This window comes from Cupressus sempervirens, chromosome 11, assembly GCF_028749045.1.
Source record: "Cupressus sempervirens isolate cs-2001-9-10 chromosome 11, ASM2874904v1, whole genome shotgun sequence".
Classification (NCBI taxonomy): Eukaryota; Viridiplantae; Streptophyta; class Pinopsida; order Cupressales; family Cupressaceae; genus Cupressus; species Cupressus sempervirens.
The window spans coordinates 608,599,847-608,617,731 of record NC_143128.1 but is presented as its reverse complement, the minus strand read 5'-3'; the positions used below and the strand labels follow the sequence as shown (position 1 = coordinate 608,617,731).

General features: G+C 32.5%; 1 protein-coding gene across 1 annotated transcript; it reads right to left on the bottom strand.

Annotated features, from left to right (window-relative positions):
- Positions 1-1,613: 1,613 nt before the first annotated feature.
- On the bottom strand, positions 1,614-10,040 carry LOC149531152 (coiled-coil protein). Its single transcript, XM_089809516.1, has 6 exons — positions 9,590-10,040; positions 6,986-7,113; positions 6,791-6,894; positions 2,917-3,004; positions 2,626-2,687; positions 1,614-2,265 (listed from the first exon to the last, which is right to left on the bottom strand). Exons 1-6 carry the CDS (start codon positions 9,700-9,702, stop codon positions 2,113-2,115), a joined length of 648 nt encoding a protein of 215 aa, XP_089665642.1. The 5' UTR covers positions 9,703-10,040; the 3' UTR covers positions 1,614-2,112.
- Positions 10,041-17,885: the final 7,845 nt, after the last annotated feature.

The following is a 17,885-nucleotide window of genomic DNA, read 5'->3' as shown; positions in this document are numbered from 1 at the left end:
TTAAAAACTTATAAATACAAGAACTTAGAAATATACATACATCATTTGATAGTATCATATGATACTTCACCATTGATCAAGATTCAAGCTATTTAATGTCAGTTAAATAGCTCAAATTTAAAATTAAAACTTCATGGGCACAAATATTCACATTGAAATTCACTCAAGTTCTAAACTCCAAACTACAAAATCAAAAATACCTCAAGGAAAATCAGTATGCAGCAAAATATTATTAAGATATAAAGCTCAGCATGCAGTTGGACATCCTTGAAAAGAAGCTCATCAGAAACAAGAAGTCCAAATCTATTCATGGTATTGGTAAGGTAGAGGGACTAGGCAATTGTAAATATGGTTGTTAATGGATAGCCAGGTTTGCACTTTCTCTTAGCTGTGATTTTGATCAAACAACTAAAGCAAATGATTCAGCATTTGTCACCTCTCGTTTATTTTCATAAGAAGGCTAGGACAAATAAATAACACAACAGAACACATATTTCTTCTAATGCAGAACACAATCTAATGCCAGTTTCAAAAGTTACTTTTTCTGTGTGGATGCTGACGAAAGCTCCCCGGTGCCCTGTGGGTGCCACTCACAGGCTCCTGGATGCGTCCAGATGCCTGAAACAGGCATCTGCTCACATCCGGGTGCCTGTGAGTGGCATCCTGGTTGCACCCACAGGGCACCTGTCCGCCTCCAAGCTTCCACACGCATCCGCTTCGGTATCCAGTCATTCCAGGCAAGTATCAGTATCTAAGGCTTATAACTGACAACACCAGCATACACAGTCCAAAAGCATTCCGGTCTGACACTTCTTATGACCTTGCAATAAGTACTTTTCTGCAGCAAGATAATCTGCTGCAAGAAGTCTTCGTATAACATGATGTAGCTTTCCTAGTGTTGTCTACAAGAGCAACCAATTGTTATAACTTATAATATAACTGTGTTTTGCCAACTTAGAAAACAAATTGTATGTACATGTAAAACTAATAGATGATTCTATTATCAGAATTGAGTTTCAACAAACAACATTCTCAAAAAAAAAGATGTAATCAAATAAGACAAACTCCTAATAAACATGCTTGGGCTAGGTCACAGTTGTTTAGGATATTTTTCTCATGTTGAAGAACAGATTAATTGAGACAAAAACTCCAACACACATTTACATACTAGACAATTGTGAAATGGTAAGCCCCTTGTCAGTAAAGAATGCTCTGTAATAAAATCTAGAGGAAGCAAGAACAAAACTGAAAAGTCCAAACCCAATATAGCCTGTCAAGATTGTCAACTGGAATACATTAGAATTTTCCCAGATTTTCTAGAAACCGTTGTGTTTATAGCATGCCCAGCTTTAAAAAATTAAGAATTCCTAGGAAGAAAATAAAATAACTTGAATCTAGAGCATAGGAGAAATAAATGAAACAAGAACTCAAACAATGATCCCCTACAATCCTTGTTTCAAATTCAACACACTACTATTATACAGCATCTTCGTTATATCATCATTATTTTTATTTTACTCTTATGTTCTTTAATGCACACCAGTTAAATAACAAGGCAGACAAAATTTATAATAAATGGGCCCAACTTGAATGAGGAATAATGATGGGCAAAATTTAGAATAAATAGGCCCAACTTCAATAAAGTGGAATAAAGATGAATGCCACAGAATCAAAGAAAACAATTTTTCCTGACCAGAATTCACCACGGAAGCATTTTTATAAATAATCCGTAACAGTGCTATAATGAAACAGAAATAGTGAAACACATTCTAAAGACCAAGCAGAACCCTCTCGTTGCTAGTTTGCCTAAACATCTGCAGCCCACAACCACTGACACCAAATTTACCATCTATGAGGAACGCTTGCCTCTATTTGCTTCAGAAATTGAAAATGGCAGTTGTGACACTCAGAAGGTGGTTTTTGATCCATTTAGCCATTTGCAGAAGAATATGAAACCAGCTCTTACTGGCTTGATCTCACCTAGTAGATGACAACAAAACTGGACACGATCTACCTCAGATGTTTCCTTGCATGGAGACAACTTTTCAGAACAAGGAAAGTAATACAAACTCAGCCATATGTCAATATATATGCTCCTTCCTTCAGGTATCATCACATGAAATCTTCTTCCAACTCCTGAAGAGACTTACTCCCTGATGCAATATCCTTATTGGAAGTCATTTTATCTGCAACCATAAGTCCTTTGTAGCTTCTTATTTCTGCCTGCTTCTCTTTTTCAAGACGTTCTAACTCCTCACGCCGTTTCTGTGAGAATAACACCCAGTAAGACTAGACACGAACTTTCATTAAATAAAAATGAAGGATTTGCCTAAAATTTACATTAACTAATCATTCTATACCGTACAATTATTACTACCATAACATTGAACAACAGACTTAGCATAACCACAACCGTCAAATGAAAAAATTCAGAGTTACCAACCTCACTGGTGATGAAAAATTAGACACAATTTTTACAATGCACTATTTCATGTAAAAATGTTCAGATGCTTCTTTAGGATAAAAGAGAAAACACAACATCCAACAAATACCTATGGTCGTCTCCTTGTTTCTGAGTTATAATGAAGGAACGAATTAGTTATAAATATTAGAAAGGAAGCAAACCTTTTCCCTAAGCTGAACTTTTCTCTCTGCTCTTTCTGCAGCATTCATTGCTTCTCGTTCAGCTACAAAAATGGAATAAGTATACAATTTTTTTAGTTAAATAAACCCACCAAAAACCATTAAAGACAGAAGTTTAGTTTTGGAAAATGCAGTTTAATCCATCTCCTTGTCAAATGAGACCCATTTTTATACGGATATACTTTGCAGACAAATTTGAATCATACAAGGTACTATCAACAGAAAATCTAGTCAGGAAGTACTGTACATGGTAGCAGAACAAGATAAACAAACCTTTCAAGTCAGGCTTCCGCTCAACTTTTGTTTTATTCAAACGATTCACAATTTCATTGATACGTTTCTCAACTCTGACAGTTCTGACCTGAATGTGCCAAGGAAAAAGATGATAATTCATGTCAAGATTCAACCTAAATTAACTTCCCATAGTACATACTTCAATCTTCCAAAATAGATGTCATATACTAGAAAGTAAATATGAAACTAAAAACAATTATTTATTATTTATAAGGTCCTGACTCCTCAATGTATTCTAAAGAAGGGCAAAAGAGAAACATCTTTAAATCAAGTTCCACAAATTTCAATCTTTTTAAGGATTGTTTTTAAAAAACTGAAAACACAGTTGACAAGCATCAGTTTTCCTGAGTGAGCAGAATCTCATGGGAAGAAATTAGAATACAATTCCTCAGTCAAGAATCACAATGGTAATTCATTCACAGATTATTTGCAAGGAGAGGACTAATACTTTTAAGTCGATTTCCTATCTTAGTTAAAATATTTCCAGTGGGCAAAATAGATCCTCAATTCTAATTTAGAGAATGGTGTGGGTTTGTAGATTCAATGTCTTTAACATAAGGTTAAAAACCATTAATCGGCTTAGCTTGCACAGTTCCTAACAAGAGAAAGATTACATCCTTTGGATATGGATTTGGAGGATCTTAACTGTTTGTGGAATTTTTCAACCTTAGGCAAAAGTTGATATGTGGTCAAAGAAAAAGTTGTGGAAGACTGGTTATATTTATCTTCTTCAAATCAGAAACTCTTATCTCTGTTTGCACAATAATCATTTTGCAGCAAGGTTGCATGGGTGCACAGGTTAGGGAGCACCCAGTGGCAAACCCAAAAACTTAGGTATGCAGGTCTGACAGAGGAGATAGTAGATACATATGGTACTGATTCCTCATAACATGGATACACTTACTTTAAATTTAAAACATCAAAATTCAAAGCTGGAATATGAAAAAGAAGATCATCACAGGACTTGCTAGGTCACATATACCATACTGTATTTATAGAAATCAATATGCTGAAATATGTCACAAGCCAATCAAAAACTAATATCCAAATTGTTCAACAATATGCTAATATATGTGTATTAAAACTTGTCTCTTATGATATTAAATCTTGGCAATACCAGTTCATGATACATTACAAAAATATGCTTTAGGGTGATAATAATACATGTATTTTATGATAATCAGGTAGATCTTTTAAAGGGGTATATCTGAAATTAGGTAAAATAAACCACATACCTAGGGCAGTTTAGGCTGCATTGGAGAGAGATCTGGCAGGTAACAGTCATGTCCCTGATATGATAGATCCCTAAATCCATCAGAAAATCATCTTATGTATAAGACCTAAGATTTTCTGAAGACACAGATCCAGGAGATAAGTATCAAACTATATTTCTGCATAATCAATATCAGATGCATAGCAACTATCCTCCAACCACGATTCAGGAATAAGACAGAAAATAAGAGAGGTGTGAATGAGTTCACAAGAAACAATTAAGGAAGAATGCAAGTTATTAACAAGGTGTGAATAAGGAAGTATGTGACTTATTTCATGAAGAGGCACATTATTGTGGAAGAGACACAAAGTGGAAGGAGCACATCTCCTCCCAAGGAACAGATATAAAGATCAAAGACCAGCATCCAAGAAAAGGAGGAAACGACTCAATCTTACAACACAGCAATCTCACTCAAAAATCAAACAAGATATGATATGATTCAAGGCAGTCATTATAACAACAAATTGGAATAAGACCAGAGGAATTCACAGAAATCATAGTCCAACAAAGAAAAAGGCCGACTCCCTTGGGAAAATTATATCTCTTCATGAAAGGTGAAATGGGTTATTTGTATAAGTAAAATTGGAGATGCAGAAGAAAAGTTGGAAAACGAGGAGCAGTAATAAAAGAATATTACTCGGATTTTAAGAGCAGCCTTTCAAGAAGAAAAAGAGCAGGCATGGAGGAAACAAAAGAGAAGAACTTCATTTGAGGAAGGGCATCAATCCCCAAGCAAGTATTTCTATAGCAAAGAATATGCACTTTACATGAAGTTTGAAAGGCAAAAGGACAGTGAAAGAGGAAGGGAAAACAGAATCATGGCAAGAGCCACATCAGGCTCAGAGGGATGGTAATTGGTTTTCGGGTCTAATGTGGAGAATTAATGAATTATGGGTCCCACTAGATACACCCCCTCATCTAGATGGCAATACCCACGTGAGGCCAAGAGGGACGGTAATTCGCCTTTGGGTCTAATATAGAGGATTAATGGATTATGGATACCTTGCTAGGTACACCCCCTCATCTGGATGGCAAGAGCCACATGAGGCCAACAGGGATATCTATCAACTCTTGGGCCTAGGGTGAGGTTTTGTTAAAGCACCCGAATACTCCCCTTATCCTGCCTCTCCTGTGGTTGGACTCAATTAATAAAGTGAATACATCTTGTGATAATTTAATTTTCCCAACCCTGGCAATAATCTCTGTTTTAATATCTCCAACAAAGAAAGATCTATTTTGTGCATTCTGTTTCAATGATTTCCCAACATATTGCAGGATCTCAACCAGGTAAATGATTATGTGATGGTTTTTTGGATTTGACTGTATATGATTGTACAGATTCTATTTTCCTGGCTATTTTAATATAGAATTTGTGATTTAAGGCAAAACCTAGAGCATCCATAGAAGGAGACATTGCAATAACTGCATCGCAACAATACTTAATTGTAGGCTTGGCATGCCTAATGTGCAAGAGCCTCTAGAGTGTGATTTTTAAAATATTTACCATTTTCTTTAATGGAGACACTAGCAGTTAATTACCTTCACTATTATCAATTATTATATCATTGCAAGCATGATAGGTAGGAGTGACAGCTAGGAAGATAAGATGACTAAGAAAACAGAACACCTCAGAGTTTGATTGCACAGTCAGGAAATGGCTCTTACTATGGATTCAACTATGAAACCAAGAGTATATAAAGGTGGAAAAAAAAGGTACATCTACTGTGGCTCTCAGTAACTTCAAGCAACATGTATGGCATAATTTATCAAAATTAAGTGGTAGACAACTATCCAAGAAACTCTCTCATCGCAAACCCGTCCCATCTTAAAGAAAGCCCACACTCATACCCCAAACTTCCTTTTAGGCACATTGATCATCTCAAGTCAGGTTCCACATTTGATTAATATCGAAGCCAGGATTTGGGTATGGCAGCAAAATTCTTTCTTGGGATTGTCTTGGCAACCAAAGGATAAAGATTATTTCAACTAATTAAAAGAATTATGTACAATTTACATATATATAATATGTGTGAGTGTGTGTATGGTTACTTGTTTTCATTTTCTATTAGTTTCATGCCAAAAAAAGGATTAAATAGCAAGTTTCCAGATAAAATTGCAATTAAATTGTATTTTTTGTTTGTTGGTGCCTTGGGATCCATGGAGAATAAAAGGCAATCCAGTTCAGTTCAGATTGCCAAACTTATCAACTGCAGATTACATGCAAGTCATCACAATTATTTTCCATTACCGTGAGTAGTGAAAAAGATCAGTATCAAAAGGATGCATACATTGATATTAAGTTTAATATATGAATAAATATAATAGCCTTGTGAGGGCAGCCATCCTCCCAGCTAGAACCCACAAAAACATTAGTGCTTGCAGGGTGATATTAACTGGGGCCAGCTGATATTTGTTACCATTCAAACCATGACATATGATGACAGAAAATACTATAGTAAATAACAGGAAAACTAGCATGCTTTTGATAGTCTTTTTAAAGCAAGAAAACAACATCATTCTAAAATATTTCAAGGCAACCAAAGGATTCATGTTTTACAAAACATAGTAGAAGTTACTTACATTCTTGGGGTTATGGAAGCCAACTTGTCCAACATCCATGGATGCAGTTTTTCGTAAATTGGACCAAGGCGTGTACACAACATCAAGATTGTTGGTTTTATTTCCTGCAGAGAGATGTAATTTAAAAGGTCATAAATTCAAGCAATGGAAGAATTGATTTTAGATATAGAGATCTAACAAAAAAGAAAAACATGCCTTGAATGGAGTTTGCCTTCACTAGTTGTGCACAATCTTCCAAAAGAGGTTCACTAATATCATCTATTGTCTGGCCCTTGTGCATTCTCACATATACGTGTGCTGAAGATAGCTTATCCACATGGAACCTGCAGAGAGGTATCCAGGATATAAATATTCAAATGTATCAAATAAAATCAAATGTTGTTCCTCTGCATGAGCCAAGATCATGCATTCATAAACACTAATAACAATTAAAAGATAATAGAACCACTGTATTTGGAGTCTGGACATTGTTTACATGCTTCTATATGAATGTGATGACAACAATCATTCTTATACATGTATTACACCTTGGAAATGATCATAAGACAACTTGTTGATTGAGATTTCTATCTAAACTCATACCTTGGGAATGATTCATAAAACTTCTCAAACGGAATGATTCATAAAACTTCTCAAACGCAACTGTATCTATATTTTGAACCTGATAGAGCTTCCCAATACAGATTCTTTCCAATGGAAAATTCTTTCTAGACTTATTCTACAACCTCATCTCGTCAAACATGGAGGATAAAGAGGACAGATATGTCCAGGGAACCTCTGTGCTGAATTTGCCCCAGATGAGAAATACTGAAAATGATAAGGCCAGTCTGAACATTTTGGGCATTGCTAAAGCCAAGTATTCCAACTCCCTCCAATTTGACAACTGGATTGTCAATGAAATTCAGGTTATAAAGAATCATATGCAGGATTTCAGGAAGGATTTGGGTGGTGAGCAGAATGGTAATAACACCAGTAATACGAGCAGTCAGATTGAGGAAATGGAGGGCAAACTGAAGGAGCTGACAGAGAGAATTCAGAAGAACGAAACCATGCTGGTTACCATCCTGCTCCACAGACATGAACAACTCAAGGCTTCCAGGTTGAATCGCAAAAATATTTATGAGATGCTACAGAACCAGAAGATCATTAATTTGGATAAGGAGATGGGTGTGGCTGATGAAACCATGGGTCCCAGTAAAAGAACGAGAGCTAACACAAAGAAGAAGATGGAGGACACAAAGTGGAGGCGCCCAAGGAGGATTCCATTCTTCAGACTATGCAATAACTGGAGCAATTCGAAAATGAAACAGAGCGTGTTCTATTGTTTCGTTTTTTGTTGTTGGTTGGTGTTACCTTTTCTGCTGGTAACTGTTTTATGGTTGATAATTTATCATTAATCTGTCTTTAAGAGGCTGCTATTATAAAGGGTTTTGGGTTCCTTTAAAACCTGTTTTTGCCTTTAATCCAAAACCTCATCCCGTCAGACACATATGACCAATTTTTAAATTTCTAGGGACTCTCTGCATGATAAAGGAATGTTTTGAAGATGAGCATGATTGTTTTGCAGCTTGAAATCAAATAATATTGTACAAATTGTGAAATAAGTGCTTGAATTTGCAACATTTAAAGAAATTTGAGGATGACAGGCTCAGGAACAATATGAAACTCTGCTGAAGATTGCTCAAGAAAATTGGGAATTGGTATGAAAAGTTAGTTTAGGTGAAAAAAAAATTCTACAAACAAATAGAAGCGGGGATTTTTACAAATTTTCAACAACCCAAAACAGTCAGAAATGGCACTTACCCCTTGGGAAGCTGGGAAGTTTCTCAAAAATTCATGGGCCCTCTTGAGAAGAGTTTAGGACAGGAAGACATTCTAATAAATTCTAAACAGATTCTAGGATTCAAAGACCAATTCTTATCAATGGTCCTGGCATAAACATTACTACTAATCTTGCTTGCTGCTTACGAAAGACCTCTATGCATATTAATGTGGAATTAGCTTTCCCTAACTGTTCTAAAAATCAGAAGATTAATAATAAAATGCTCAGTCAACAATAAGCAATAAGGAATCCTTTCTTGTTTGCTTCAGAGTTAAACCTCCAAAAAAATCCAAAGCACTCGCCCTACCAAACAAGGGCATGCCCACAAATTGTGCACGTTTAGGGGCTCTTTTAGCAAACTGCTTTCATTCCATTGATTAATTAATAGCAAGGATAAGCGATGCGCTCATCTTTTATTGAACCCACTTCTATTTTCTATTCATTCTCTCCCATGCAACAGATTTCCCAATGGGGTCTCCAGTTGCATTCCTAACTGGGCCAATAGTATCAGAATATATAGAATAACATGCTTGATATAGAATCTATCAAAAACAATTACTTGCAGTAGAATCAATCAAAAAAACCATGCTTGGAATAGAAATATACAATTAGGTTTGTGAATGGAAATTTTAGCATCAGATATTTTTAAACAAATGTACCAGTGCTTGAATTGAAAACTTACGTGCTATGTGAGCAACACAAGGGCTAATTTCTATTCGACTAAAAAGTATAACCCAAAAAAAATTGAAACCATCAAAATGTACATACAATAACAGAATCCAATACAACATGATTTTAAGAACAGTGCCTAATCCATCACAATTTTAATAAAAAACATCGAATAATATACAAAACATTTTTAGCCATGATTGAGAATATAGAATACAAAATGGTTTTGGCCACGATGTAAGAGATCAAGGCGTGGCTTACAGAAACAAAAATAGAAATAGTATTAAAAAAAAACACATATAGCATACCAAATATCCTCCGGAATGCCATATTTGATGAGCTCTTCATTTTCATGTTTGTCGAGACCCATGTAAATGCTGTAATCCCCTGCCTCGGGCCTGGCCTTGAAATAGAACACCATCTTGATTGACTTTGCTACGGAAAGGGAAGATAAAACAAATCCACCTGGAGAATGAATTCAAATATCTTCTCACACCCAAATTGGTATTCTTCCTTGGAATTTATAGGACACCCAGATGGGAATTGGATGCCTTCGGGCTGATTCTGACCTTTACAATTTGTGGGCTGAGAGGGATTTGGCATAAAAAACTGTATTCCGATTCATAAAGCTCAATCCGAATAATAGGTTCAGGTCCTATCTCGCTCAAGGGCCAGAGAAGACGAATACTCTAATCCTCTGGATTCCTAGAGCCTACGTTAATCAGTAGAGAATAACATCGCGAATCCAGAGAACAATACAATGTACAAGGCCCAGATTTTGAAACTTATACATCGAGGAAACTATGAATCAATGGTGAGGATCTGCTCATGCAACCTTGGGGCACTTCGGTGCCCTCGATGCCAATGCAATTCTTATAGCCTCCAAGATTTTTGATAAATTAATCTTGGCACCAAAATATATCAGGTTGGTTTAAATCTTGAGAATAGGAAGCATCTTATAAAATGAAAATGCATATATGAATCTTTGGTACCAAAAGATTACACATCACGGCGACTTTGAGAATATGATGACCATTGATTCTCCATGCTTGGAAGGGGAATAACTTAAAAGGTCTAGGGTAAAATTCAAAAGTAATGAATAGAAAGATACAAGAGAAGATTGTGATGTTTATGCTAGAATTTTAAAACTTTTGATTCCCACTTCATATAAGTTAGGGTTGCATGCAAATATTTCAAGGGTCCCAAATTTGGTTTGTTGGTTTACAACTGTAAATATAAAATATTCCAAGAGAACATTTGACCATGGACAAAATGAGATTTATCTAAATTTTTACGTGGAATTGTGGGTCACCATGTTTGTTGGCGGGGAGACCACCCAATTGAAGCACGCTCTAATTCTAGGGGGGAGGGGGTAGGGATAAATTCAATAAATGATGAGAGGATAAGACTTTAATTGGAAAATTTCATTGATCAATTCCATATTAGTGATCCAAGTTATACAACAACTAGAATTTTAGAGAAGAATCTCTAGAGTTTATTTGATATTTGTCATAGTTTTTTTCAAATTAATTTGTTTGGTTTATTAAAATGCAATAAAAAGTTCATTTTTTATTTGTGTATTTGGGTTAGGCTAGTTTGAAATTTGTAGGATGATTTCATGTTCTTATATTTATTTATTTTATGAATAGTGTATTTTATTATAATTTTTTAATGAAAAGATCTTCATAAAAATGATGAGAAATATCAAAAAAATGGAGTGTGTGGAGAGGTGTATTTAAGAGCTTATCATTAACAAATAAAAGTTTAGTAACCTTTTTGAGTTTACATTAACAAATATTGTAATAAGATGGAAACATGTAGAAATAGAGAATGGTGATGTAATTAGTTTTAAAAATTGATAGTGATTTGAGTCTAATATCACTAATGATGTTTTACATATAGATGTAAAATGATATTTATTGTGGACTAAAACTAATCTAGGATTGTGTCCTTAAATCCAAGTCCTAAATAAATCATTTTAGATATTTGTCACCCAAGTTTTTCAGTAATAGTTATGTTCTTGAAAATTTGACTTAAGAAAATAAGATATTTTTTTTCAAAAGTTGAAAGACAAAATCACATAAGTAGTCCAGTTTGTGAAAAAAGGGTCATGTACAATCAAATTATTCATCTTCTCCATCATATCAAATAGATAGATTTAGGATTAGGATCATTAAATGCATTGAGCAAGGTGCTAAGACCATGCATTTAGAATGTGTGCTAATCTATTTAAATTTATAATCCAAAATAGAAACAAATAGTCAAAAAAAGGATATTGATTCTAGAGCATGAAATATGGACCAATTGGAACAAGCCTGTGCTCCTTTTTATCTTATATATAAAGTGAGCATCTTTTGGGTCTAAAAAATAAAAATAAAAATTAATAAAAAATGATAATGGAATACTAATAATATTTCTCACTCAAATTATGTGTGCTACAAAAGATTGTCTACAAATCAAGAAGAGGAAGAAATTAAAAATAGAATATAAAGTATGAATGAAAGTTTAGCATGATAGATTGAAAAAGAAGCATTGAATGTGTACTTTATATGTGGTGACATGCATGGTAATAAATGTCATAGAAATGAATACCCTAACAAAAATATTATATATTATGTCATAATATACAATTTGGGTCCGTTTGGTTCGTGGAAGATGACAGGAATTGGCTTTTTCGAAATCTAGATTTGAAAATTTTTGTGTTTGTTTCAAAATTGGCCAAATGGAATTAGAATATCGGACTTCCAATTCTGTCTCAAAACCAAGTTTTCCAACTTCCTACTAGCAAGTAGGAATTGAAAATCAAATCCTAGTTATGTTTTTTGAGGAGTGTAAAAACAATAGATTGGATTGCTTTTTGAAGTTTGCCTTCAACTCCAAGTTTAGGCATAAAAATGTGTCTTCACAAGCATTTTCCAAGTGAAACAAACAATTCAAGTAAAATTCTAAAAATAGGAATGAAGATTGGCAAAACCAAAGTTTGTAGAAATGTCCTAGTTTTGAAAATTCCACAAACCAAATGAACCCTTAGTGATGGTGATTATGTACGATGAGTAAATGTATCTCTATGAAAAAGGTTATGTACAAAGTTGGCAATTTTATTTTGATGTTAGCACTTTAGTTAATGTATGACTTAGCATTATTTTTTTTAATCTCAAATTGAATCTCTTATAGACCCTTGCTCTAAGTGAACTATTTTTAAGAACTCTAGGGTTAGTCATCATACAACTACATGGTATCCATTGATGCTTGTATATTATCATTTATTTTTCTTTGATTCTCGTCATATTTGATGTCTTCATTTTAATACTCATTTTGGATGCGATATGTGCAATCTTACAATTTTCAATAAACACTATATGTAAAGAAAATAAAAATTCAAAATTCAGAAATGTGTGTGAGAATTAGTTGAACCATTTTTTCATCATAAAACTTAATCATTATCTCGGTGAGGAAAAAAGTTGTGAGACAAAATGTAAAATTAATATTTCAAAAGGGTGGGAGGAAGGAAAAGAGTGAGAATCAAATAAGAATCTTAGTGGGGCATCTAAAAATAAGGCAATAATAAAATGGACAAAAAATTAAGAGTAGTTTTTAAAATGGTGTGAAATAAAAAGAGTAAGAAACAACATTTGAACTATAAATATTATAATTGTTTAGAATATATTTGTGTTATTATATTGCAAACTTTAGATGTGACCTACTTATTAAATGATTTGATATAAATAACATTTTAAGGTTTTAATGGATTAGATGTGTTATAAATTAATGTTGAAAATAAATTAAAATTTATTTACAAAAGCTGGTGTCTAAAGAAGGAAGTCATGGGTGAGGATTCCAATGTATGGCACGAACACCTGCATGTCAGGTCATCTTCTAGATGAATAGTGAATAAAGAAACACTCAAAAAGCATAAATTTTCAAGTTAGCAATTTATACAAACCCAAAAGATCAAAATTAGAAAATAAAACTAAAAATGTTAAATTATAGAAATAAACTAATAACAATATTTAGAATACTTTAAATAAATAGTAAAAATGAATCTTAAACTAAAAAAACACTTACAAACCTCTATGTACACGAGATCTCTCAAAGTATCAATAATAAAAAATAAGACAACATATATGTTGGTTTATTTATGGATTTTTTTTCGTGAAATCCATGTTTAGTTCTTTTTTTATCATAAAATTGTATATTTTATTAAAAATATAATATGCTTTAATAGTGCATCAAAACTTTCAAATTTTTACTTTTCATTCTACCATGACACTTATAACATTAAATGTTCTACATCTACCCCTTCTAGTATCCTAATACCCCTACCTAACAATGCACTAGGCCATTGATCATAAATTATAAAAAAAATTGTTCAACCATGCATACCCATATAAAAACCTATGCATAAAAAGAGTATTAAAATTCAATGCCTATTCCAACTAGGGCATCCATGATATGAAATTTATAGTACAAACACACTCAAAATAGCATGATAGAAAGCTTTGAAAGATCACCATAGGTATTATCTATGCCTATGTCTAGTTGGGTTACATTTTGTGTTTCATCATGACCATGACTAGTATTATTCATCCTTTGGCATCATGTATCCCTCATACCACCTCATCCACCATCCATAGTTCACTATCTTCCTCTACCTCATCATTTTCATTGATCACAACTTCTCCTACCCTCTTGGCCAATGTTCTGATTGTCATCTATGCCACTTTGTTCACCTATGTTTCCATGGAAAATCCCTCCAATAGTCAACAATTTTGAACTTGATCACACTTATGTCAAACAAACCCCTTCTATATCCTGATTGTGTGACCTTATCCTAGTCAATAGTAAATCTTGTATCACCATCCACATCCTCCAAACAAGGAATGTTGTAGTGCCTTCCCCTAGTTTGCATTTCTGTTATCATTGCCAAACTCTATTAGGCTAGTTTTTATGCTTGTGATTAGTAGTATTGTTTTGAGATTATCATATGTTGTTTTACATTCAGTTGATTTTATGATGAGATTACTTGGTACTCTATATTTCATGTATGCATGATGATTATTACAATGCTTTAAGTTATTAATGATGATTAGTTAGATGCTTTATTATCATATGTGTTTTCTTATGGATACTTACCCCATATTGCATCTGTATGGTGTGCGTGCTTGTTTTCTTTATGTATGGCGTTTCTAATATGGTTAAGGAAGGGAGTCGTAGTCACCTGTTAGTCGAGATCTACATGATGCACCACTTCCTACCTTTGCCTATTTAACTTAGAATATTGTGATTGTACATGCGTGAATTTTATGCAAGTTACAAGTACCGGGTATCGACTTCCCTGAATTGCCAGGATGAGCATACCCTATCACATTATCTCAATGGTAAGAGAGGGGAGATAAATTCTTGAGTCCAAGTCCTAAACCTTTAAGCCATTTGTCCTAATTGAAAATTAGTAGAAGTATCTAAGTCGAGTACCCTCCAAATGCATTGAATGACATTAATTTGTGATTATAACCCTTTAGTTTGATTTTGTATCTATTTTTCTATGATGGGTTTTCGTATGTTGTTTTATGTGTTTTTGATGAATTTTCTATTAATTAACTCTAATTAAAAAGATTAAATTAATGATTTAATTTAATAGAAAATTATTATGATATTTTAATATTTAATTATGTTTAATTAAATAAGGAATAAATTAAATAAAAAGAATTTAATTTGGAGATAAAAATTATAAGTTTAAATTTTAGAACGTGATAATATTTATTTGATTTAATAATAATATATTTATAGTTCATTTTTAAATAAATGCTAAATATTATTATTAGTTGAGTTAATAAATATCTTATCAATTAAGTTTCTAAAATAAATTTAAAAGTAAAAAGATATTAAATTATTAAAAAATTTAAGTTTGCATGATTTATGCATGAGATGAAAATGTAAGAAATTAATTAAAAAGATAAAACAAGTGAATTTTAAAAGATATTTTAATTGCATAATGTGTACATGAGTTTAAAATTTAATAAATTAATTGAAAGTCAAGTCAAGTGGAAATGGAATAAAGTTATTTAATAATTCATAAACATGCATAAAAAAGATTATTGTAAGATAAAGAAAGATTAAGGAAAGTTAATTTGGAGTTTGATTCTAGTGAGCATGGAGTTCTCCTGGGTGAATGCACATTTAGTGCCCTAATTTAAGGAGAGAACTCTTTATCACAATTGAGGGTTTCATTTTTGAGGGAGACAAGTTTAGATGCAAATTTTTGGAAGCAAAAATTGGAAGTGAATTTTGGAAGGGAATTTCTAGGAAAGTTTCAGAGAGAGATTTTTGGATAGAAGCGAATTCTCTTACAATCTTTGGGTGGTTGCGTATTAGCATCAAGTTCAGGTAGGGTCTTGTGTTTTGATCACTGATTAAATTACACAATTTTCCTTTCTTGTCTTCTTTGTGCTTGTGGACAGTAAATCTAAATTCTCTATGATGAACACTTAAACATTTCAATATTGTAATTATTAAATGCATGTCAATACCTTTTGTATACATGAAGATTAGAGAAGTAATCAAGATCCTTGTTTCATAGAGTAAAGAATTTTTATTTTAAACTGGGGAGGGTTTTGAGATTCTTACAAAAAATTAATTTGAATGTTAAATGAACCTTTTTATCAAATGACTTGGTAAAGATTTGAAAATCAAAATTGGACATTCTAAATTGAAAAAAAATTGTATGGTTGATAGTAGTTCTTCTATCAAATTATATATATATATATATATATATATATATATATATATATATATATATATATATATATATATATATATTTTTTTTTTTTTTTTGTTTTTTTTGAAAGTTTTAATTAAAAATAATAATATATAATTTGGGGAGGGGCGGGTTTTACCCACCTCCTACCCCCTTACCTTTACACTATGACTACAATAGTTATTTGCAGTCATACTTGTGACTGCGGTCACAGTATGTCTACAACAATAGCCATATGGTTGTAGTTGCAGTGATTTAAAATCGCTTTGCAAATTATTTAAATAAAAAAAACTTTAACATTGTAAAGTTTATTTTTAATATTATTTATTAATAGTTTGAGTATTAAGATTTACTTAATTATTAATTTAATTATTACAGAATTTAATTAATAGTTATTAACAACATTAATAATAATTTTTAATTGTTATTTAAATTAATAGTATTTATTGATAAGATTTTTAATATTCCTTTATTGTTGTTTACATAATATTTATTATTAAAATTTAATTATTGTTTAATGATTTAATAATAATGCATCTAAATATTGTTAATTCTTAATTAATAAAATTATTGATAATTTTATTAATTATTAATAACTGATACTTGTACAGATATTAATATAAGTATTTAGTTGACAATCATTATTTAATTTAATTAAAAATTAGTTTGATTAAATTTAGTTAATGATAAATTTGGTTTGTAGATTTATTAATAAGATTAGTTATATAATTGTTAATTAACTTAATTAAATACAATTTTAATTAAGATTAATTAGTTAATGGAATGATATAATTATTGAATTATTAATGATTTTGATTTTAATGAAACTGATGGTTAGGTTATTATCAATAAAGATTATTTTAAATAAATGATTATCCTTAGATTATTTATAGGGTAATTGTACAATCATTTAAATATAGAAATGGGTTAATTGTAAGGGTTTATTGTGAAAACTTATTACTTGAAACATGTATGGAACTAGAAATAGAAATCTTACATTAATTCAACAATAAATTATCATTCAAACCCAAATTATGAAATTGTATTTTTTTTCTATGTATTGTCTTTGCTTTGGGGGTTTTGGGGTTGATTAGTTGTTGACCAATCTAGGATGTACACCAGAGGCTTTGTGGGATTTCTTTTATACCATTCATGTGGATGGATGTCATGATATATCTTGTGATTTAAATTGAAATTATATTTATGAGGTTTACTTTGTGGAGCATTTATGTGTACTTGGGTGAGAGAACCAACTTATTTTTAGGTTGCTTGTTAAGGAACCGAGTTTGATCATTATGGATGTTGTGGTATGGAACACAACTGTGTTTTATGATCTTAGGGGAGGTTGTCTAGGTACATGTCTTTGGGAGTGGCTTGCAGTAGGGGTCTGGGACCCAAAGTGGTTAGTGCCAGTGTAACCTATTGTAAGTTATGTAATAAGTGATAATCTAGTAATTAATTTTTATTTTATTTTTTTTTTTTGGGGGGGGGGGCGGGGGGAACACACTAAAAAGATAAGTTAGAGATATTTTCCCCACCCATGCCTTGAGTGCTTGTATAGACTAAGGATGGGAATGGGATGACAGTATAATTGGTTGCCTCATCTTCTTGAGAGGGGTTTCTGGTTCCACATGTGTCACATTGAGGGTTCGGGGTTAGGAGGGTCCAGGGTCCAAAGTAACCACTCCAGGGTAACTCAATGCTTGAGGGTCCAGGGTCTATTGAGAGACTAGTCCAGGGTAACTCAAGTAGTTTGACCATGTGATGACACTCCCTAGTATGTAGGCTGAGTCTCCTCTGTAGATTTTGTGCACCTATTGTTGGATGTGTTTATTGTGGTTATTTACTTT

Coding starts and splice junctions, on each gene's coding strand:
- LOC149531152 (XM_089809516.1), bottom strand. CDS start 9,702: ATGGTGTTCTATTTCAAGGCCAGGCCCGAGGCAGGGGATTACAGCATT. Junction 6,895..6,985: donor GAAGGCAAACTCCATTCAAG/GCATGTTTTTCT, acceptor ATCTCTCTGCAG/GAAATAAAACCAACAATCTT. Junction 2,266..2,625: donor AAGTTCAGCTTAGGGAAAAG/GTTTGCTTCCTT, acceptor TTATTCTCACAG/AAACGGCGTGAGGAGTTAGA.